The 22,571-nt window shown below is 54.5% G+C and overlaps 7 protein-coding genes across 7 annotated transcripts; 3 read left to right on the top strand and 4 right to left on the bottom strand.

Moving 5' to 3' along the window:
* Positions 1 to 4,878: 4,878 nt before the first annotated feature.
* VDBG_07896 (predicted protein) lies at positions 4,879 to 5,670 on the bottom strand (the record flags this gene model as incomplete). The annotated part of the gene is made up of 1 exon (XM_003001591.1): positions 4,879 to 5,670. The coding sequence occupies one exon, from the start codon at positions 5,668 to 5,670 to the stop codon at positions 4,879 to 4,881; it is 792 nt and encodes a 263-aa protein (XP_003001637.1).
* Positions 5,671 to 6,523: 853 nt separating this feature from the next.
* VDBG_07895 (conserved hypothetical protein) lies at positions 6,524 to 7,850 on the top strand (the record flags this gene model as incomplete). Its single annotated transcript, XM_003001590.1, has 2 exons — positions 6,524 to 7,050; positions 7,103 to 7,850. 2 exons carry the CDS (start codon positions 6,524 to 6,526, stop codon positions 7,848 to 7,850), a joined length of 1,275 nt encoding a protein of 424 aa, XP_003001636.1.
* A 224-nt stretch (positions 7,851 to 8,074) lies between these two features.
* On the bottom strand, positions 8,075 to 9,510 carry VDBG_07894 (integral membrane protein; the record flags this gene model as incomplete). The annotated part of the gene is made up of 6 exons (XM_003001589.1): positions 8,075 to 8,378; positions 8,470 to 8,942; positions 9,008 to 9,075; positions 9,135 to 9,171; positions 9,224 to 9,243; positions 9,324 to 9,510. 6 exons carry the CDS (start codon positions 9,508 to 9,510, stop codon positions 8,075 to 8,077), a joined length of 1,089 nt encoding a protein of 362 aa, XP_003001635.1.
* A 1,053-nt stretch (positions 9,511 to 10,563) lies between these two features.
* Positions 10,564 to 11,857, top strand: VDBG_07893 (12-oxophytodienoate reductase; the record flags this gene model as incomplete). Its single annotated transcript, XM_003001588.1, has 2 exons — positions 10,564 to 10,821; positions 10,880 to 11,857. The coding sequence occupies 2 exons, from the start codon at positions 10,564 to 10,566 to the stop codon at positions 11,855 to 11,857; spliced, it is 1,236 nt and encodes a 411-aa protein (XP_003001634.1).
* Positions 11,858 to 12,018: 161 nt separating this feature from the next.
* VDBG_07892 (alpha/beta hydrolase) lies at positions 12,019 to 13,454 on the bottom strand (the record flags this gene model as incomplete). Its single annotated transcript, XM_003001587.1, has 3 exons — positions 12,019 to 12,068; positions 12,177 to 12,305; positions 12,539 to 13,454. 3 exons carry the CDS (start codon positions 13,452 to 13,454, stop codon positions 12,019 to 12,021), a joined length of 1,095 nt encoding a protein of 364 aa, XP_003001633.1.
* A 1,034-nt stretch (positions 13,455 to 14,488) lies between these two features.
* VDBG_07891 (acetylxylan esterase) lies at positions 14,489 to 16,490 on the bottom strand (the record flags this gene model as incomplete). The annotated part of the gene is made up of 4 exons (XM_003001586.1): positions 14,489 to 14,546; positions 14,679 to 14,948; positions 15,749 to 15,909; positions 15,960 to 16,490. 4 exons carry the CDS (start codon positions 16,488 to 16,490, stop codon positions 14,489 to 14,491), a joined length of 1,020 nt encoding a protein of 339 aa, XP_003001632.1.
* A 1,153-nt stretch (positions 16,491 to 17,643) lies between these two features.
* On the top strand, positions 17,644 to 20,227 carry VDBG_07890 (predicted protein; the record flags this gene model as incomplete). Its single annotated transcript, XM_003001585.1, has 4 exons — positions 17,644 to 17,820; positions 17,884 to 18,665; positions 19,030 to 19,857; positions 19,966 to 20,227. The coding sequence occupies 4 exons, from the start codon at positions 17,644 to 17,646 to the stop codon at positions 20,225 to 20,227; spliced, it is 2,049 nt and encodes a 682-aa protein (XP_003001631.1).
* Positions 20,228 to 22,571: the final 2,344 nt, after the last annotated feature.

The raw sequence follows: 22,571 nt of genomic DNA, 5'->3' as shown, positions 1-22,571 counted from the left end.
CGTGGAGCGAGTGGTGCGGAACGTGTTGAAGCGTCCGTCACCAGGCCATCCGAGAGAGTGAAGGGGTCCCGAAGGAGAGTTGAAGGTGGTGAAAGGAGGAGAAAGTGGGCAGGAGCAGGATGTTACGAAATCGACGGGATCGTGGTTGCCGTTAGGGGGGGGGCTACTTTAGAAGTAAGGCAAGGTACCTCAGCAGGTACCTGGCCTTGCCTTAGTCGGTAACACATACCCATCCGTCACTCACGGGCCACGCCCGGGAGCCTGACCCTGGATCATGGAAGGAAGGAAGGGGCCCAACAAGGAAATGCAGTTACAAGCTGTGCTGTCAACGAGGGGCCAACCCGGCCGGGGAGGGGGGCGAGGGTGGAGGGGGCCGCGAGATCCAGGGCGAAGACGGAATGAAAGGGAGTGTAGTGTCGCGTGCGCCCCAGTCTATTCGTAGATCGTAGGATCCGCTTCGAACACATCTTCTCGGTGCTGTACCCTTTTCCATGCTAAGCGGAGTGGCGCTGGGCGATGGCGCTGTCCCGATATTTTACTTGCTTTGGGGGAGGAGGCTTTGGCTGGACCTTGGGGGGGGGTGTCTCTTGGGGGCTGACTCCTCGGTTTTGGGGCTTTTGGGGCCCTTTTCGGGGCCAGGCAGGGCAGGTGCTCTGGGGTGGGACTAGCAAACACAGGCCAAATTACTCATGGGCCTCGTATCGTCGTTGGCTCCTCCTGATCGCGTGTCGGCTGTCCCGACAGCGTAGGTTCTGCTTGCATCGAATCTCCGCCGTCACGTTGAGTGTCACATCCCCATCCTTTGGCAGCCCCGTCCTGATCAGCTACCTACTTACTGACTGCCTACGCAGCCGACGTATTGACCACCCGCCCAGGAAAATACAAGGCACGCGAGCTGACGAAGATCCTCGACAAAAGAACGTCCCGGCATAACCTAATTGCCAAGAATGGCATTGATATCCCTGGAAAGCTTGTGCCAATATGAATACCCTTTCCCTCCCACCAAATCCCGAGCATCTCCTCAGGTGGCACAGCACCCGCCCTCAACCGCGACGAATATGGGAGAAACACGCCCTGGGTTCCGCTGTAGCTGTTCATCGCGCCCGAAGGGCTGCCACGCCATTCCAGTGGCAGCGGGAGCCAGGGCGGTAAGGCACTCGACGAAAGACAGCGAGATGCAGGCGAGACACTCGGGCGCGTCTCCGATTGACTCTTGGGTGAAATGAACAGGGTCGTTCCTCCACGATCACACGACCAAATGCCCTTGGTGGTATGGCGTGCGAGTCAGGACTGCCGTGACGCTACCCCGCCTTGGCGCCGCCGACCGAGGCTCGACTCCTTGGGAACCCATCCATTGCCTCCTAGCCCCAGGGGTGTCGTGTGTCGTGTGCCCGGCGCCGTGTGTGTCAGTGGAGAGGACGGCGGTAGAGGAGAAAACCTCTCCCAAAGGAGAAAAAACCCTTTTCTCGTTTCCTAGCTTCGCTTGTCTCTCGGAGATCTTCTCAATAAAGTCGTCTTGTCCCTGGACGTCTGGCATCTGGCAGGGGTGTCACATTCATTGGTGGGTCCTGGATGCAATCAGAACCCCCCGGCATACCCAATGTTGACTTACTTCGCCTTCCTGGAGAGGGCAAGGGAGTTGCCGGCCGCTGCTGAGGTATTCGATATTCCTTCGGTAACAGTGAGCGACGCCGGCGACCGAAACAATTCCATCTCTGGATCGGCTTGGGACCACAATAGGACCCTACGGATAATTGGGTCTCCGATGCAGACATCTCTCTCTCTCTCTTTCTCTCAATGGGTCAGCCCGACCTGTGGCTGGCTGGGACTCCATTGACATTACTAAAGGGCTCCTCAGAACGGCGGGTACCGACGATAATTGGGCAAAGGGCCAATTCGGCGGAGTGGCCATCTCTCGCAGGCTCGCGAGTACCTCGACTCCTAGGGTATTGACTCTCGTGGAGTTTCAGGCTGTGAATCCCAACCAATACCTGCGAAGAAGGTCCTTTTTCTTCAGCACTTGACGTCAAAGACACACATATATGCGATGCTTCCTTCGCCGCTCAATAGGGCAACTGGTCTTACCATCTCGATCGAACGTTTAGTGGGGTTGCATCGAGAGCCCTGTTTTCTACCAACCACACACAAGAATCGCACAAGCCTGCCAATCAGCCCCAGCAGAGGTGCATCTTCCTGCACACGCGGATGGATGAATGCAAATCTTGGGTCGTTGTCGGGAAGGATGCATACACGGACCCATGTTCGGGTACAGCCTTTTGGGGGGGAGGGGGGGCTGAAGATGCATCCAGACCGCTGCTGCCCTGGTCTTCCAACTCATCGCCCCCATATGTTTGCTTATTTTCGTCTCCAACCACACTTGCGACGCCGTGCACGACACGATGAATCAATCCTACGTTTGGTTCGATACTGTGATCTGTCGGCTGGGAAATTTTCCTTCTCTGAGGGTCGCCATGTTGGCGGAAACGAAAAAAGGATCGACCTCGTTTACGTCAAAGGGGGGAGCGCTAGCTCAATCAGTCATGCCCATCAATCCGTCAGCCAACTCAAAAAAAATAGGTTGGGAATGCGCTCGGCTCCAACGGCTTGCACATGAATGTCTTGTTTTTGAAGTTGCTGCCAGTCTCGAAGCCCCCGATGGGGCCAACGGCTGCTCGGCTCAGCATTGCACTCCTTCGTCCATTGCAAGCAGGCTTTGGGGCACCTCGAAACGCGTCATGATGGCATGCAATATTGCAGCCACCGAGCGGTCCCCCTCTCTCCCCTCTCGACACTGCTGTCAAAGAAACGCTTGCCACTGACGCGCCGCGGCGCTGATGATCTGATCCCCTGGCTACGTACACACCAAAATAAAAACTGCTGCAACTGGCTAGGGCATGGCCCATAGCCACTAAGCTGAGCGATGAGGTGATCTGTGCCTGGTCACGTATGTCGGCTTTCCAAAGCTACCCGCAAGCAACAAGGCGCTTGCGAGTCCTACCAGAGGGTCTACCTGTATACCATCATGTGCAATTCATAACTATCACGTTCAGACTCACTTGATCTTCACGACTTGTCTTGTCCATCCCTGAGATCTAATTGAGACGCTCTTCTGCATTTTGACAGGTCTACGCGTAGAATTAGCTCAACCCCTTGCCATCAATGTCCATGCTCTGAGACCTCTCCCATAACCAAGGTTTGACGGGGGTCGACGCGCTCCCAGATTTGTCTGCATCCGAAATAGGGCAGGCAGGCAGGCATGGGGATCGAGTCTCCGTGGCGAGCGGGGCACGTGCCACTTTCTCGTCGGATACGAGAAAAATTGGTCCAGCCAGCACTATTTAGCTAGTCATGTAAATTAGTGCTCTTCTCACGATGCCCTCCTTTTTTTGCCGGCAGTGGTCAGTCATATTGCGTCTGAAGGGGAGGAAGGACGCATCTGAAACTTGGAGGCGCTTCCCCTGTGATTCCCATTTGACGAAGAAAGACCTGGTCACTTTGCGCCCCTTTTAAGTGCTGGCCCGGCTGTGCATTGCCTGTTTGGCTCTCGTTACGATCTGCAACTCTGCAGCACGTCTCCCTTATTGTTCCCCAAGGCAGTCATTGCCGAGCCCCTTAGCAAGATGGCAATCCTGAGCCCTTGGGTCGAGGGCTTTGAAATCTTGCCGGCCGTCCGCCCACTGATACGAAGAGGAGATGCCCTTGGCCAATTTATCTTGCAACCGCAAATTTGATAGCCATTAGCAGTGATACACAAGTCATAGGCAGCAGACTGAAAGAACATGGCTCCAGGCGCTTGTGAGACTGCGCCGCCGCGGGTCTGCACAGCTGAAGGTTCTTGGCGACAGCCTTGACGATCGTCCGGTCTCCGCTGGTCCTCTGCTGTCCCGGATGGCTGTATCCTGAGTAAATTCTCGCGCCTGCAGCTCAGGGCTCGCCCAGTCTAGTATTGTGCGAGACAGATTGCTGATTGGCAAGGTGACATATCTGGACGTCCCTGCAGGGCCTCAACATGGCAGTTTATCCAGCTGATCTGCCCACCGTTTTGTGATCCCCTGCACAGGAGCTGCCGAGATGCCAGGTCTTCTTGGCGTATCTTATGCTCGCTCTTGGCTTTGGGACGATGTATTGCACGTATTTGACAGGCATTTTGTACGTTTCTATCTTGTAAGTTGATTCTTGGTTCGAACATCTCCTCTGTCCGAGAGAAAGGTATCTGACGGGTGCGCCGCTTGCAGGAATATCAGCAACGCCATCTTGACTCGACCACCTATGGAACTTGCCTATCTACACGATATAGCGGAGAACGAGAACGCTGGAATACCGAGGATTGCAAGAACACGTAGTTCGTATTGTGACGATGCAGTTAATGCTCAGCAGGATGTTTTGCAGCTCCAGAGGAATAATTTTCGAGGCCGACAAGAACCACCCGACTTGAGATGATACCCAATATTTTGTGTGTTTGGAATTACACGGGCATTTAGGAGTTAAGTGCCTGGGCCAAGAACGCAAGTGAAACGTGCATGTCAGCTGGACGATGGCATCCTCGGCATATTTACGAGCTATGGCCTTTATCCCTCGACAGAGCCTTGCTAATTTGCAATGCAGATCTTGTTGCAACAGAGAGGAATGGCATGACATGGAGGTCATTTGACTCGGTAACACTCCTTTGCCCAGTTTGAGAAATGGGTAACATCTTTGCATTCGTTCCATCAGTCCACTATCAGGAAAGCAGCTCCATGACGGCTACAACCGTAGGCACGAACAAAGGAATATTCTTCTGACCGCAAGACTTGATTGTCCCATCGTTAGACGATCTGTTCAGCCTCTTCAGTAAACCAGTAGAGAAGACGAATTCATCCCTCCTTGAAATCGAAACCTTTAGCAACAGTACTCTCGATCCTCCATATACACCAACCCAAAGTCCGACAGGGAAATGTGCCACTCCTGAATAGTCTCATACACATGTGTAAGTAACTTGTGTAAGTGTCGTCCGTGCCAATCTCGGCGGTCCCCGTTCTTGAACTTTCGGTTGAGACAGTCCTCACGGCGATCGCAGCCAAAGACGAGCAGATATGCATGTACCATCTCATGGATCAGGCCCTCAATGGCAGCAGCAAAGGCCACCGGACGGACGCCGCCGGACAGTAGCGGGTAGGCAGAGCGGACAGTGATGAGAGCGCGAACGCGGGACGACGAGAGGAGACAGCCGCTGACAGCGGACATGTCCGGGATGTTGACGGTCAGATGAACCCAATTGCGCTTTGGCAAAAGGACGGCACCGGCAGGAAAGACCCCATCTTCAAGATGATGGAAAGAACCCGATGAGACGAACTCAGAGCTCGGACGAGTCAACGTGTGATGGAAGAAATATTGATCAAGAAGCTCGACACAGCCCAAGAGCTTGGCATTGTCCGTGGTGTGATCGAACGGTCGTTCAAAGCCTGAGATGAGTAGAGACTGAAGAGTATGCTGGATCTGACCAAGTGCCATGTTAATCGGATCCGGAGGAGCAGTGTTGATGGTGAAGGAGACCAAGTCTCGGATAGAGTTGGCGCTTGGTAAGGTGTTTGGTAATGGGTTGGATTCTGGGACAAAGCAAGGACATTGTCCGTCCGAACTTTCTTGATCTTGTTCCCCTGGCGATATTTGTTCAGTCTTGTTCAGAGCCATCAGATCTTGGCTGATTGTGGTATTCGTCTTTATACAGCGAGCAGCTTGGAATTTCTGAAAGCAGATTCAGACGAGGTGTTGAAGTTGATAAGAGAACGACGAGAACGTGGTAGTTTGTCACGGGTTGAAGGAGAGGGAGCTTCGAATGGGATGCCGCATAGCTAGATTGCTTGCTTTTGTTCGAAAACCAAAGCTTATTCTTTCTCTCTCGATGGAGGACTTGCCAAAACTACATAACTGACTACGCTCGATCCAACCGCATTGTTTGCTCGGAGATGCTCCGAGGAGTAGTTTCCACTTATTTCACAACTTACACAAAGGAGTTTCGAGAAGACCACTAGCGATTGAAATCTGACTGAGCATGAACAAGAAACAAAGTCTCTTGAGGATCGAGTGCGCTGTGGGGCCGCCAGAGACCGGATAAAGTGGACCCAACGATGGCGGCCCGATCCGGGGCTAGCACCGGGGGTCCCTGTCCCTTGTAGGCTTGCGTTCTCTGCTCCTTTCATGGGCTCTGGCTGGACACAGAATTGAGACTTGAGTGACATTTACAAGGAGAGGGGTGGGCTCCAACTACCTTGATGACATAATAGTAGGCCATCAGTAGCTACGAAGAACACAGCTCCAGGTCCAGTTGAGGCTTGCGTGGCGAAGTTCTGGGCAGACGCACGCTAAGATTGGGGCGCGTGGCAGGATGCAGGGCAGGCATCTGCTGCGTGGGCCTCACCTTCCGAAGCTCCGACCCAACCTCAGCCTCGTCTAAAACTTCACCCTCTCCCGCTGGCACCACGAATATTGCTCTTTCCATACCGTCTCGGACTGCTTCGGACCTGCGTCTGGTTCACGATTTCAGATGCCTCTTCCAGAAGGTCCCGTACCAATCTACCGCATTGATGTCGCTTTGTCGCCCGAGCATCGATACGACGAGGTAGCGCGCGATTTCGCGCCGCAGATGCGCGATGTCACCAACATCTTCGACGACCTGCTCGCCTCCATATTCAAGTATCCTCTCCTGTGCCGCGCCGTGAAATTTCTCGCCAGGTCGCTACTGCGCCGATTGAACGATGACGAACAGAATCGAGAAGCGCGGAGCATCGCCAAGGTGGCAGGTGTAGACCTCTATCTCGTCGTTGCTCTCAACGTCCTGCTCGATTCACTGATGGGCTGCACAGCGGGATGCATCCTGACCGAGCCCCATCGTCCCAAGGCTTCCGAGAGGAACGGACGGCTGATGCACTTTCGTACACTCGACTGGGCCATGGACCCCTTGAGGGAGCTGCTTATGATTGCCGAGTTTGTCGACTCGCGCGAGGACCCCAACCGGGTCATCGCGCGGTCCGTCACGTACGCCGGCTTTGTTGGAACGTTGACGGCTGTCAGGTAAGAGAGAAAAATGGATTTTCCATGCTCACTTGCTGACGTGTTTCCGTAGGCCTGGCCTGTCTCTGTCATTGAATTATCGGCCCACACATGAAGGCTCGAAGCTTGCACTGCGTAAGCACCAGATCCTTGTACTCTTTGGGCTACGGCCGTCTATCTCGTCCATCTTACGATCGGTCATTCTCAATCCACGCCGCTGGCCACTCTCTCAAACACCATTGAACGACAACGCACCAACTCCGCTCGTCTCGTTGGTAAACCAACTGGCCAAGGAAGCAACGTCTCCATGCTACCTGACGCTCTGTGACGGAAAAGAGTCGGCCGTCATCGAGAAAGACGTCCACACTGGCAAGGTCAAGACCTCGAACCAGTTCATCGTACAAGCCAACCACGATACCCACGGCTCGCGCTGTTGCGGGCCGAAGCCGAGCCCCGACTCGGATCCGAGCGAGCCGCAAACGACCCTCCTCGGCGCCGAGCTCTTTCTGGAAGACTCAAATGAGCGCATGGACATGATGCAGCAGCAGTGGCTGCTGCATACGGTCGGTAGTAGAAATGACAGCCAACACGAGACAGAGAAGGACGAGCCCAACGGCCAGTGTCTCGGAGAGGGAATTGAGCATCGAGAAGTGCGGCCCACAAAGGGTGTGAGAGAAAAGGCATTACAGGCTTGGATGATGGAGTTTCCCATCATCAATGAGTGCACGCATTACGCCTGCATCATGGATCCCCAGACAGGGGGTATCCGATGGATTGAACGAGGGACGATTGAGTTTGACCCTGAGAACCCACGTTTTTAGAGCTAGACTTGCTCAGCATGGCTGGTGCAAGTCACAAGCGTAACTCGGGCACTCGTGCGAATACTTGGGAACAGACATGATCAGCCAGCCTCCGTCAAGCAAACTGGACTCCTCCTTACATTACGACCTTTTCTACCTATCATGCAACGCTGTACAACCCGGAATGAATGCGTGAAAAGTACACGAACCTACTAACGAGAAAATGCTCGAACGGAACATGCTTGTTATTTCAGCGAATCTGACCTGTTGCTGTCACGGCTGCTGTGGGGGTTGGCCTGAATATTTGACGTCAAGCCCGCCTCGTCGTTGCCCAACCCATAATCCGTGGTCTCCTTCGCGCTCTTGGACGAATGAATGTGCACCGACCGCGTCAACATGATGCCGCCGTGCTGCGACCCGTCGAGGCCGGAGCGGCTGTCATGGGCAGCGTACCCAGCGTAGGCAGAGGAGCTCTTGATCTTACGCGTCCACAGAGCGTTGATCGCCGGCAGACAGGCGCAGATAAGACCGATGCCAGCCTCGGCGTTGCTGGTCACTCGTTAGCATGGAACACCAAGAGGATATTGTTTCGTCACTCAAGCCCCCGATCGGTCGATTGGCTGACTATGGCACTACTCACCCCGACAAAACGACCTTCGTAAAGACGATGGTCTGGTTCCTAGACTTGCCGTCCTTGAGAATGAGGATGAGGCGGTACACGCTGAACCCTGTGGCGACGCCACCGGCGCACAGCATGCCGATCACTCGGAGCCTCTTCTTCCGCGGCAACTGCAGCGACCAGGTCAGCGGCAGAGGCAGCAGCAGGATGACGAGGTCGCTGAGGACGCTGATGATGGCGTCGGCCGTGATGATGGCGCTCTGGTCGAGGCACTTCTCCGTGTGGCCGTGCCAGTAGGCCGAGATGGGCCAGCAGACGAATATCTTGATGAAAATGCCGAGGCCATAGTAGATGACAATCATGCCGATGAAGGCGTACATGCCAATCATGACCTTTTTGTGTACGGAGCCGAAGACGCGGAGGATGATGAGCATCAGGGCGAGCTTGACGGTGAGGGCCATGGGGGCGTAGAAGATCGTTGCTGCGTAGCCGGACTGGTGGCGACCATGTTAGAGACGAGGTTGTGCAACGCGATAGCAAGGGAAATCATCGGGCGTACCTTGAAGAATGGCTGAATGTCTTCCACTCGGACGTCCCATTGATTAAGGCCGGCACCATAGTATGTCACTGACTCGCGTGTAAGTCAAGGTATATCTCTCTGGAGCACTGCACAACGACCGACTCACTAAAACATGCGGTGATGCAATACCCGATCATGAGGACCTGTTCCTGTCAGTGTTCGTCTGCATGGATCCATAGGGTCAATGGTTGTTACCCATGAAGAGTATGTCGCATCTGATCATGTCTTGTCAGTTCCAACATTGCTTTTCTTTTTTTTTTTTGGGGGGGGGGGGGGAGAAAACGTGGAGTCTCACAGTCGTCCCAGCTCACAATGCCGCCCATGACCTTGGTCTTGGAATACAGACGTGCGGCGATGAAAAGGGTGGAAAAGAAAACGGTCAGACCCTGCGTGACGTAGGTGACTGTCCTCAACACATCCTGCGGGTTGTCGACATCTGCCACGACGCCGGCCGGCGGCGGTGCCGCACCTGGATAACTCATGGCGACAATGATTCAATCTCTAGTAAGATGGAAAAGCGGCAAGGTGGAAAAAAGGAAACCGGAAAGACAGGCAGCCTTACAAGCTTACTTTGTAAAAGACGGGAGTCTGCTGCAGGTAAGGGGGGGCGGCCCTTGAGATCGACCCAGGGTCACGAGATCAGCGGGCACTGCTGAAGAAATCTGGAACAAAAGGTCATGTCGGGTCTTGAAGATGAAATGAATCATATTAACCCTTACTGCAGTAACGTAGCAGCAACGGCTGCAGGTCTTGGTACAAGGATGCAGTAGGGGTCGAAAAAAGGAATGGGACGTATTCTTCGTTGGCCCAGATCGAGGCCAGCATTCGAAGCACGGTCTTGTCCTGTTCGGCTACGTCAAAGCTGGTCGAAGAAACGGCGGAAGACGGGACTAAGCGGGCAAGAGATGCGACGGGGAAAAGCGCCTCTTGATCTTGGATGAAGAGGTTGGCAGGGGTCATGCAGCCGGCACGGGGATCCGGCCGAAGACCCCTGAAAATCAGATGAAAAGACAGGGGACATGTCCCATTGCCAAGAGACCAAGGAGGAGGGTCACCGTCCGGCAGTGACCAACCTCGCTTCCTGATGGGTTCATCATCATGAGATGCATAACACCATCAGGGGTATCTGCTGCAGAGCACTTGGATTACCTGGCGAAGACATGTTGATCTGAGTGATTTTTGACCAACCAGCATCTCTTCATCCCAGGAACTCTTGGTGTTTCGCCGCACACGAACTGCATGCGACATCGAAGCCTCCTAATGCGACATAGTGTGGGGAGGAATGATGGGGCGTCCTGGAGAATCAGTCTGGGTCTTCTCATAAATCTACTGGCCTCCAGGTAAATTGCCCTTCTTTGCTGATGTTCTGGCGACGTAACCTGTCACATCTGTTGCATATCACCTGCTGATACCCATCGCCGCACAGCATCTTACCGATTTTGTTGTGAAAACTCTATCCTTCTATTCACGCAGTCAGAGCGCACAATACAGACCAACGAACGCGGCCGTGCCTTTCATCAGACCTCGAGCCAAACATGGGTGACGCTCTCATCACGGGGTCCGAGTCCCAACTCTTCCAGCCCCTCAAGATCGCCAATGGCAAGATCGAGCTCAAGCACCGAGTCGTGCATGCACCACTGACCCGGAACCGCGGAACACCTGTCAACGTCAACTCCACCCTCGAGAACCCGAACCGCGTCTGGCTTCCTAATGATGCCGTGGCTGAGTACTACTCTCAACGCGCGACGGATGGTGGCCTGATTATCTCTGAGGGCCTCCCCCCCTCACTCGAGGTATGCAAGCCACTTGTCGTACTGAAACTTGTTTCGTCAAGTATCATTCTAACAATAGTATTTCAAGGGCAACGGCATGCCTGGCGTCCCCGGCATTTTCACCCAAGAACAAGCCGAAGGCTGGAAAAAGGTCGTCGAGGGTGTCCATGCCAAAGGAGCCTTCATTTACGCTCAGCTCTGGCACTCGGGCCGGGCCAACATCCCGCACCTCACGGGAACCCCCATTGTGGCTCCGTCAGCAGTGCCATGGGATGATCCCAATGAAACCTTTCCCTACCCTCCACCCCACACATCAACTCCCGTCAAAATAGCCGACCACCCGCCCATTGAGTTGACGCACGAGCATATCCAGAGAACTATTGAGGACTATCGCAATGCCGCCAAGAGGGCAATCGAGGTCGGCTTTGATGGCGTTGAGCTTCACGCCGGCAACGGCTATCTCCCTGAGCAGTTCCTCAGCTCCAACTCGAACAAACGGACCGACGCGTACGGCGGCTCGCCCGAGAAGCGATGCACCTTTGTGTTTGAGCTCATGGAGAAACTCGCCCAGGATGTTGGCCAGGAAAACCTCGCTATCCGCCTGTCGCCCTTTTGGCCTCTTCAACCAGGCGCGCAGCGAGCAGCGTGTCGAGACGTGGAACCACTTTCTCCCAGGGGCCTCAAGGAGCGTCTTCCCAACCTTTCCTACGTCAGCTTTATCGAGCCCCGCTACGAGCAGATCTTCTCCGAGGAAGAGAAGCAGAAATTTCTCAACTCCTGGAACCTGCCCAACGTCGACCTCTCGGGCTTCCGCAAGATCTTTGGCAGCACGCCCTTCCTCTCGGCAGGTGGCTTTGACGACCAGAACTCCTGGGGTGTCATCGAGAGCGGGAAGTACGACGCCATCGCCTATGGTCGGTACTTCATCAGCAACCCGGATCTTCCTGAGAGGCTGCGCAAGGGCCTACCGCTGGCCGACTACGATCGCAGCCGATTTTACGGACCGTTCGAGGACCCCGCCATCAAGTACACCGACTACCCTGCTTATAGCAACTGAGCATTTGTTTTAAAACGGGAGGGCATTTTAGACTTTTAGAAATGCAGCGCGTATGTCGCTTTGACGTAAAGTCATGCAATTTATCCAGCCCTGTCGACATCACCTTCATGCAATGCCTGACTCCTCCCCCCACTGCATTGCTACACATGGTGCGCCGACATTCATGACTCGCAAAGCTTACAAGCTTCCAGAATCTGCCCAGAAAGCTGTCCTATGACTAAGGGAGTGCGCTGTAGCAACGGTCACTGCGGACTAAATTCAGAATGGAGCATGTGCAAGTGGGCATGGTCCACGCCCGTGCCGAGACCGCGTCACATACTGAGCTTAAGAGCAAGGATGGCAAGGCTGATACTCTGGTCCGAATGACACATGTGATTTCGGCGTCGCTGAGGCGGTCGCGAACCGCCCCTGGTTGAAACACAAGCCTCGGGGTCCATTGCAACTGACGCTGTTTGGAAAAAGAGTTCCATGTTTATTGGTCCGAGACAACAGTTATGAGGTCGGGCCAACATGAGTGGCGAAGTGCATGCATGTGAGCGTCGACAACGGACTGCCAACCACGCTTGATATCTTAATTATGTCTTGGTTATGGAGCCTCTTTCGGGATAAGATCGTCCAGTGCCCCAGCCATATGTTGAAACATTGTGTAGTGGGTGTCATCGCTCAGTTCCGTGAACCTACAGTGTGGTAGCCTGTCAACCATGTGTCGTATCAAGGGGATCGGTGCGTTTTTGTCTTTCGCTCCATGCCAGACGTGCACGCCTTCATACCCAACATCCTCAATGTCGAAGCCCCAACTGTCGGCCGATAGGAGCTTCGCCTCATGGACTGTCGCTTCGCACCCCTGTCTGAACGGCTCGTCAATCAGCATTCGTAGCAGATTGTCTCTCGCTTCTGAGATGGGCCGCTGCGGCTCTGATGTTTCCGAAGTGGGTTCAGGTTTAGTCTTATTTTGTTCCTCCTGAAGCCATGCATCGAGTCGCTTTCGGATCACTGCGGTGCCCAGGAGCCATCGCGCCGTGTCAACGAGCCCCTGCAGCAAGATCGTCAAGCCCCACGGCCACTGGTTCGCCATTCGGCTTGTCACCCTCCGGGTCAGAGACATGTGCTGCCGCCCTGCCCACCAAGGTGGACCGCTGGCGAAGAGTCCCACGCCCGTGAGCATTTCGCGGGGCAGCGCCCGGGCGCAAGCGAGTGCGTAGGGGCCACCGCCGGAAGCGCCCATGACGGCGAAGCGGTCAATATTCTGGCCCGTTGCGAAAGCAACGACATCGGTCGGCCAGTCGAGAATTCGTTGTCCTGGTTGGGTGGACGAGCGGCCGAAGCCCGGTCTGTCGAGGGCCAGAAGGCGGATCTTGCGTTGACGAGCCATGTCGTCCATGACCGACGCCTCGAGGCGCGAGGAAGGGAAGCCGTGGAAGTACAGGAGAGGTTGACCTCGAGGATCGCCGTATTCGGCAAACCCTAGAGTCCGGCCATCGGGGAGGGTGAATTCCTGGCAATGCGTATCTGCCAGAGTCGTTGCGAACCTGCGACCCGGGGGGATTGACAAGTGATTGCAGGCGCGGCGGAGCAGCTTGGATGTGGGAATCGACATTGCGATCTATCTGTGTGGTGGTTGCGATTTCGAGATCAAGAACGAGCAAAGACGCGTTTCAATGGCGCGTGTATGTTATTATCCTCAATCGCAGCTTGAGGATTCAAGTTGCCGTCATTCAGGCAAGCAAGTGGTTGCTTACAGTGTGAGCGTCTCGCGTGTACGCGTATATGCGGCTCTCATACATCATCGCCGCATTGGTCGTATAAGCCATCCTGCTGGATACTAGACCAATCACGTGGCAGGTTGGTTGGACCATATCAACCTCACGGATCACATAAAGGACGGATGTTGCCTATCACCTCTAGGCAATTTATATACAGACCTTGCAATTGACCCATGATCGACTTGTCGTAGGCCCAAGTCTCATTGCAGGCAGCGTGGATATGTATGTACGGCTCGGCACATCAAGGCCGACCCTGAGGGAGCCTTTCAATTCTCATTGAGCCTCACCCTACAGTGGAGGGTGTAGTTGGAGGCGTCGACATGGGACGCAGGCCCTCATCGAGCCCCCACACCAGACTCCTGTCAGGCTTCACGACAGACGATGGACGTCAGGTCGTCTGGCAAAGCCAAGAGAGGCACATCGGCCGGGTCGACCAACTCTGCAGGCTCCGGCTGTGACAAAAGACGCTGACGGCGGGATGGCAGTTCCCCATGCTAGGTTTTCTGGCCGAACTGGATGCGCTGAGCGACGACGGTTTACAGGAGGCGGTTCCTCGCTCTGTAGGTAAGAAAAGACAAGGACAGGGTACCCATCCCCTCGCAAAGAGACAGCGCCGCACGAAGCTCTGAGCGGAGAGCATTGGCAGATCGTGGTTTGGTATGGAGAACGGGGCACATGGGTTGTTTTGCACAGACAGGACGGATCGATTGAACATGGCCTGTAAGGTGGTCTTGCTAAATGAACCATTGAAAAGCATATTGGTTTGACAGAGCTATAAGATCGACCATGGCGAAGATAGTCATATTCAACCCGAGAGAGGTCACAATATAATCAAGGGCACGGAGCCTGCAGTGAAATGCAAGTCCAATCACACAGAAATGTGCTCGCTGAAGCATTTCTCCTCATTCCGTACTCTAGATTCTGACCTGCAATACGAGGTGGTCTAGAAGAGGGCTATCCAAGCACCTGAAATAGCCAGCCCAACCGCCATCTTGAGAAATGAAGAATTCAACTCGGCAGCCAAGCTTCCAATCCGATCATAGCCTTCCACAGCATACTTCTCGCTCGGCACCGTCGTTGCCCCCCACCTGCCCATGTTTTTGATCCGCGCCTCAAAATAGTGTTCCTCGCCGTCCTCGAGCCAAAGATCACCATTACCGCTATCATTAAGTCCTTCCAAGATGCTCGAGGGATTCCATGTGAAGCTGCTTTCGCCGTCAGGGATGCTGATGTTTCTGCCAATGGTGTAGTCGACTGTCGTGCCCCCGCTGGTCAAGGTGATGTAATGCAGGTCGAATGAGCGCCAGTGCTGCCAATTACCGATGCTCCTAGCTCGATCAATTGTCCAGGAGATCTTAATAGCGTTCGAAGAGAGATTGAGGGGTGAATCTGGATCTGGGCCAGTGAAGGCTAGGCCACCATCATCTGCTTGTACCGAAGGCACTGTGGTGGCCAGAAAGAACGCCAATGCAATAGTTGGAACACGCATATTGGAGATGTGTCGTAGAAGCTTTGAGAAAACCAGAAAATGAACAGAAACTCAGGAGACAATGATTTCATCCACTCATGAAATGTTGAAGATTACAAGAATGTGTCCCGGCAATAGTCGATGAGATAGAGTGCCATGAAGACTGACCAAATGGCACTGATATGAGACAGGTCAGCCTTACTTGGCGAATGACGACAAACTCACAAGCCAAGGCCTGGATTGTTCAGACTAATGAGTCTCAATCCATATGTTGCCTCCGATTTTGGTCACATTCACTTACTAAAACCAAAATTGGGTATCGCCAAGTTGACGAAGGATCACCGGCTAGACATGTACCACTTTCTCGTCTTGGCCTACGCTTGGTGTTCTCCACAATCGGCACCTACGGCCTTATTATATGCTCTTGGAAGGCTGGATGGGTTTTCAGCTGCAGCCATGTGCCGCAAAGCCCAGAGCGTCTGTTGATGATTATGAAGACCATCAGATGATCGGATGTTGCAATTGCGCTGCGCAAACCGATAAAAAGTGAAATCACAGGCCCTTGGTTGATCAACACCAAGCCAAAGTCATCAATTCATCAAAGTTCTGGATATGAACTTGAAAAAAATACAATCCTGGTTCCCCACCCTTTAAGCCAACTTGCTATTAACGAATGTCAAAGCCTCTGCGCCAAAGATAGTACCATACTGCTGGTGGCGCACGGCGTCGTTGCCGTTGCAGCAGAATGGGTCAGGTGCATCACAGTACGACTGGATATTCGCCGCAAAGGGGCACTGGAAGCTGGCCGGGCGGGCCGCGAACTGACAAGTATTAGTCGATATCACAGCAGTGATGGAAGGAGTACACCTACGCCCTGGGCGAGACAGTCGCCAACATTCTGAGACTGGCCAGCGACGAAGCGAGGGCTGCCCATCATGATAGCGGCGCGGATCATCTGCTGTGCTGATGCAGAGATGGGAATGCTTGTGTCGGTGATACCGGCGCTCGTGTCGCCGCCGCCGCAGTATGCATTGTCCATGATCTGGCCACCCTGAGAGTAGCCAACGAGGATGATCTGCGAGTCTGGGCATCGCTGGTTGAAGGCGTTCACAGCAGTGGCCACGGCAGCAGTGCCCTGGCGGGCGGAGTCGGCATACTGGACGCCGCCGCAGCTGGCCTGGCCGCCACATGCCGGATACACGATGGCCTCGGAAGTTGTGCCGGGGTTGGCTTGGATAATGGAGTTGACGACGGTGCCAGCAGAGCCGAAACCTGGCGAAACGGTAGTCTCACGAGCGCCGAAGACGTGGATCGGGGGACAGTTGGCCTGACGGGCGGTGACTTCCATGGGTGAGGCGGCCGCCTGGCCGAGCAGGAGAATTGTGGCACCGAGTAAAAGCATGCTGAAAATTTGCGAGGCGATCAACTGCGTGGTGTCAATGTTTGATGATAGGGATGCTGACTCTGGTTGGATGAACTGGGACGAGACGAGATGAATGGTCGAGGTGGTCAATATATAGTCTCAACATTTTCCTTATGAATGTTGTCATATGAGAACGGACGAGCCAAGGAGTCACGACAGGGCACTTCCGGCGAACCGAGAGCCCCGTGGTGTTGTGTCGAAACGGTTCAGCCCATGGTGATTGATCGTCATTGGCAATTCAGCCGGAATAGAAAGGGGGTCAATGGGTCGTGGTTTGTGGAGCAGCATCCAGCGACACATGCTCCTCTTTGGACGAGATAGTGCTTGAAGGGGCTCGATTCGTCCCCGGGACCAGGCGTCTGCGGGGAGGTTGCACAGAATGGGCCAAGTCCCGTGTGGTGTAGATGAGCCGCATGATGGAGCGCCGATCCCGGGTCAAGGCTTCAGGTCCATTTGCCAAGGTGTTAGGGATCATGAAACAGCCAGGTGACCAAAATACCTGGAAATATGCGCTGGTAGCTCAAGAACGATACTCGAACCGACTGGCTGAAATAGAGCGTAGTGCCCGCTGGTGGACCAACTTTTGGTACTGATGCTCTGGACAAGGCCCTACGCAAGACTGACCGACCACCCATAGGTGCTATGATTATTGGATACGGATTGTCTCGATGTCGGGAAATAGTTCAACTCACTTGAGAAGCTCATAAGAGCACGATATTAAACTAATTCTACCGCAGAACAGCTATCACGGTCGACAATGGTGCAGATGGTGGTGCTGTTATGAAGCCATCACGAGTACAGTGCTACTTACCAAGATGATAACCACCCACACGGAGTTGTGCCGGGGCAGGTGCCGACCACCATGTGCCAGCCAATGATGTGTCTGGATTGAAGAAGCTCTCCGCCCCTTGCAGAAACCCCTCAGGCGTACCTACCTAGCTCCTCAGGTCAATCAGGTACCTTGCCAGTCGCTACCGGTGTCGAACGTCGCGATGTCAATCTTATCCCTCCGCATTTCGCGACTGCCTCGACACCACGAACCAGCGATCGTAACGGCATGGCTGCTCAATCGCGCCCTTCAAATCCTTTGGCGTACGATACTTAGTTGCAGCTCGAGGCATCGATTCAAACCATGGCTCGCCCAATGATAGCTCAGCTGACCAGGGCACTCTTTAATACCATTGACAGCAGCTTCGACGAACCTTCCACTCCGGCGATCCACCTCACCACAGCCGACAACCCTGCACTGGACAATGGGGACGTCTCAAGCGATGACGAACCTAACGATATACCAAACATAATCTTACCCGTAAGTCGATTCGACGACGGATAGCCACCTGGTCGAACATGTTGCTCATGTTGACCTACCTAGACAACGCCTCGTCCTCGAAGCTCGCCGCATGCCGAACTCGTAACAAGCGGACACCCACGTCAAAGAATGCAGCTCGATGGGGAAGAGGCACTAGTTGAGCTACATCCCCTGATGGACGACGTCGAAAACGATCTGTTCATTCCTCTGAACCTAGAACACCTGAACTCTGCCCTCGCTGTGCCACCACGGGGGATCTCTGGACCAGCGGCACCCAGCCCCTTTCCTCTGAATCCTTCGCAACGACCAGGAATACAAAGAAAGATCTCACAGCCCTTTGCCGAACACGATGTGGGCGGCGAGCCGCCACGCCAGACCGAACCGACGGATAAATCTCCGATTGAGTCAAACGACCTACCTTCGCAGACAGCTCGGGCTCGCCTCCTGGAAGAAGATCGTGAAGGAGAGGTATCACACACCAATGGAGCGTTGATGGTTGAAGAAATTCGGCGGGAGACCGCATGCGCTACGGTCGAACACGCACGTGTAACAGCCACGGAAGAAGAGGATTCCAAGCAGTGGCCCGGGAAAGCACATGATATGACGCCTTCTGCACCGGTGCAAACAATGGCTGGAGGAAGAGATATGGAAAATGGTTCCGTGCCAAGGGAATCCGAACCAAGAGAAGCAACAATGGACCTGACAGAGCAAGCTGTCCTGAGCCAGCCTCTACAGCAGGCCCCCAAGAATCCAGGCCCCTCTGGTGACGATGATATTGATGAGCCGAGTGCAGATTCAGCTGGAGAGGCAACAGAAAATCTACAGAGACTTGCGACACGACCGCTGTCAGTAGATGTTACCGACCACGCAGTATTGCCACCGGTGGTGCCAGTCACGCCGGAACCAAAAGAGTGCGAGCATGCGCAAACGCCTAAGCCAAGACGCAGCAGCCAAATTCTTCAAGCTGACCCAACTTCCCATGAAATTGAGTCCCCCGTACTTGGGATCGAGTCATACGTCTGCTCGTCTCTATCGAGCACCAGTGCTGCATGCATGAGCCAACGAGCGAGCAGATCATGTGTCGTCGCAAAGACCATGAGCCGTACCCAGACGCTTCGTTGTACTCAGTTTCGACCCAAGACGCTTCTCTCCATTGACGAAACCTGTTTCCAGCAAGTATCTTGTGCGAATAACCGACTTGCTGGGTAGTCCAGAGTGGATTCACGGCATGGAGACTTGGAACAACAGGCTCATTGATGACCCTCTGTCGGTCGCGATGCGTTACGAGAGCGAGACTTGCAGTCGCTTGGGAAGACAGATGCTATGTCTGGCCAAAGTCTGCAAGGCGATACCGCGTAGACCCGGTACGCGCAAACAGTTCAATTACTTCGGCGACACCGACAGCAATGACAAAAGCCTGGTGCCCAAATACATCGAGGGCGTCGACAATCATGTCGAAGAAGTCACGATGAAAATGCTCGGAACAGACAGTAGCACGCCAGCCAAGTCGCGACGTCAGGTAGCCATGGACATACGCCGGAATATCATTCCTCTCGCAATCTACACAGTAGAGCTCGTGTTCCTCGCGGGAGCGTCGGCAGTTGGAGTGGGGCGGTTGAACGCAATACCGGAACATGCCGAGCACACCAGTCAGACATTGCAATTATTGCGGCGTGTGCTTGTCTGGGTTGGGAGACTCGAGAGGGCCGCGGCCGAGGAGTTTGCCAATGCTTCGAATAGACAACAGGACATGGGACCGGATGCGTCGCCTCTTATGCTTGATCGACATGGTCTCGATATCATGATTCAGAAGCTTCAAAAGGCAGTCGGAGACAGTTATACGGCTCTGAACAAGCAGATCGACAAGGTCAACCGGCCGATTACAAGGCAGGAGAGTCACTTGGACGAGTTCGCCGAAGCGAACCTTCAGAACACTCAGCGGGGAGAGTCAAGGCAAGCCAAGCGAAAGCGCAAGGATGATGAGAAGCAAGCGGCGAGGGAAGAGGCGAAGCGGCGATGCATAGAATCAGTGATAAGGTTCACTGAAGGTCCGACGCGCGACACGAGACGGCCGGCACACCGATCAGTGGCCAAGCTCCTGGCAAAAAGAGGCGGCAGCAATTGAACCTTTCCATCCTCTCCGAGATGCCGCAAAAGAGTGCCGACCGCCCCGGGCACTTCGGGCAGAACATACCGGATGAGGTGTTCAAACGAGTCTTTGCGGGCGCTCAAGTACTCACAGAAGCCTGACGTTGAAAACATTGCGGAATCCATGAAGTACCACGTTGAAGACGTGTGGGACGTCATCGCCCTGCTGAAGAGAGCGGCGGAAGCTCAGCAGCGGGCGGGCGGCAGTAGGATGCCTGAGGGGCTGCGGCGTTCGTTTGAGCATTTGTACCGGCGATGAATAATCTTCCCTGGGCGAGGCGAAGTCTTTGATGTCGCAACGAGCATGTGTGTTGTCGCGACTATGCAGATTCGATGTATGAAGAATAAAGATACCCATTTCGGTCTTGTTTATTAAACTTCGGGCCCGATATAAAGGGGTTGACGGACGAGGACGCATGTGACCCGGCTGACTGGCGGCGGCCCCCAAGCGACCACGCTCTCCGAGCGGTCTGTCGGACCGTCTCGAGGTTGGCAGAATGCAATGCGACACTGTCAGAGATGGGATCTGGAGATATCACGGAATTCGGATGTTACGGCGAGATGGTGAGTGGGGGAAAAGAGAGCGTATTGTAGTCTTTCTGGTGGGGGCCTGGCATTACGTCTCGGTTTCGGGCCATGGTCTGAGTCGAGAAAACATCTGCCGAAGGACCAGGTGCATTGTCCTGCGGATGAGCTGGCGGTGCGGTGGAGGAAGTGGGATGGAGGGTTTTCGGCAGATTTTGGTGGTGACGGGAATGGACGAGAGCGGCGAGAGTGAAAGGGGGTTCGGGTTTTCCGCCGCACCAAAGCCATCCCTTCGTGCCTGCCCCCACCACCCGCCAGTGACAATTGCACCAGGGGGCCATGTAAGAGCATTGAGGGCTAGGTCGCGGGGAAACTCCGACAACACCTGAGCCCGGAAGCTGGGGCGTTCGCCAGTGCTCGAGACCACTAACCCACCTGCCCTTAGCAAGGTAAGCACAGAGATCTGGGGATTGTGGGGGGCTGCCCCCCCCTAATCCATCTTTGGTCAGTGGACGACAAGTTGTGCGCGCCTCGGACGAGTGCTGGCGGGTGAGTAGGTGGTGTGGAGCGTTCCTTCGTCAGGCCTTGGTCAGTAGCTAGGCACAGTAGATGCGAGAAAAGAGTGGGCCTTCGGCCCAGGAAGTCGGCACGAGGAAGGAGAGATGGACGGGGAAGAATTTTGGTTCGCGGAGGCAAGCGAAAGGATAGGCCGGGGTTGGTGACTGCCCACCGGGGTTTTTGGGGTCCTTGATGAGTTTTGGGGGCAAGTCATTGGCGATGGTAACTGCCGTGGTTCCTCCTACGACTCCATCGTGACCCATCATGGGTCTATCATGCTTGGCCGCGGCACCATGCAGATAACTTTGGGTGATGAGATTACGATACCAAGCCCACCCTTCTCTATCTTTCTCCCCTCCAGACTCCCATCTCTTTCTGCCCTTCTACCTGTCATGAAGTCCTGACATCCGGTGCATCTGCCGAATTCTCCCCACCTATGTCACCTCGGGCCCCCCTTTCGTCTGAGGCCTGCTGCACACCTCGGACTCCATGCGACGCATCATGCCGATCTGATGACATCGCTGGTCTGACCGTTGGCCACACACTTCGCGCCCCGCCCCTCCCTCGTCTTGTTTGCTGTGCTGTGCCTCAAGCTGGGCTCAGCTCAGGGGGGGTTGTGTGTGTGGCAGCCACGCGATCCTCTGGGCGACGAACAGCCGGAGACACGTTCCCTGTTGTTCGCCGAAGCATGTCACCCTGCATTCGGCATTGCCTGCCAGAACACCTTTGTTGCTGCTCTTGACGCATGTATTGTGGTCAGTCCACGCATCTTCTGGTCAGAGCCCCTCTTCCTCGGTTTGACTGTATTTCATCTGATGTGTCCGCTCACCACCTTCGATCCGAGAGCAGACATCTTCTCGACCATGACATTTAAATAGCCTGGCACACACCCACACACACACGCAACCCATCAGAGCCTCCATCCACTGACCCCAGCTTTATTTTTCGACCCAAACTCTCGGTACAAGCCTCCGACTACTTCACTCTAGCCTGTGCTTGGTGTGAGACCCTTCGAGAGCCCCCTTGTGGCCCACGCTATCTTTGTCTCGACTTCCCACGTTTTTCTCGCCGCAACGTGAACTTCCGGGGCCTTGTCGCACCTTGACAGCACTGAGTGGCGCAGCCGTACGGGTATATCGCTGAGCAGCAGGGTGTCGCGATGCACGGTGTCACAGAGTCAATAGTCGAGGCTTTTGCCCAACACTGGCCTCTTATTACAACCACACTTCTCTTGGCTTGGATCGTGAGGAATCGTTACAGAAATGGACTGAACAAGCATCCCGGCCCTTTTCTCGCATCCTTGACAGACTGGTGGCGATTCTACGATGTCTGGGGTCAACGCCCAAAAACACCCACATCGCCCTCCACAAGAAACGATGATGTTGTCCGCGTCGGCCTTACAAGTTTTCTTTGTCCATCCTGACGTTCTCTTACTGTTAACAGTTGACTCAGCTCGGTACATATGTATTTTCATTGTCTTCTGTCTAGCTTGCATAGCAAAAATATAAATTCCTCTTCCC

Source organism: Verticillium alfalfae, genomic scaffold (assembly GCF_000150825.1).
Source record: "Verticillium alfalfae VaMs.102 supercont1.11 genomic scaffold, whole genome shotgun sequence".
Taxonomy (NCBI): domain Eukaryota; kingdom Fungi; phylum Ascomycota; class Sordariomycetes; order Glomerellales; family Plectosphaerellaceae; genus Verticillium; species Verticillium alfalfae.
The sequence above is the reverse complement of the archived record's forward strand: the minus strand, read 5'-3'. Positions and strand labels throughout refer to the sequence as shown.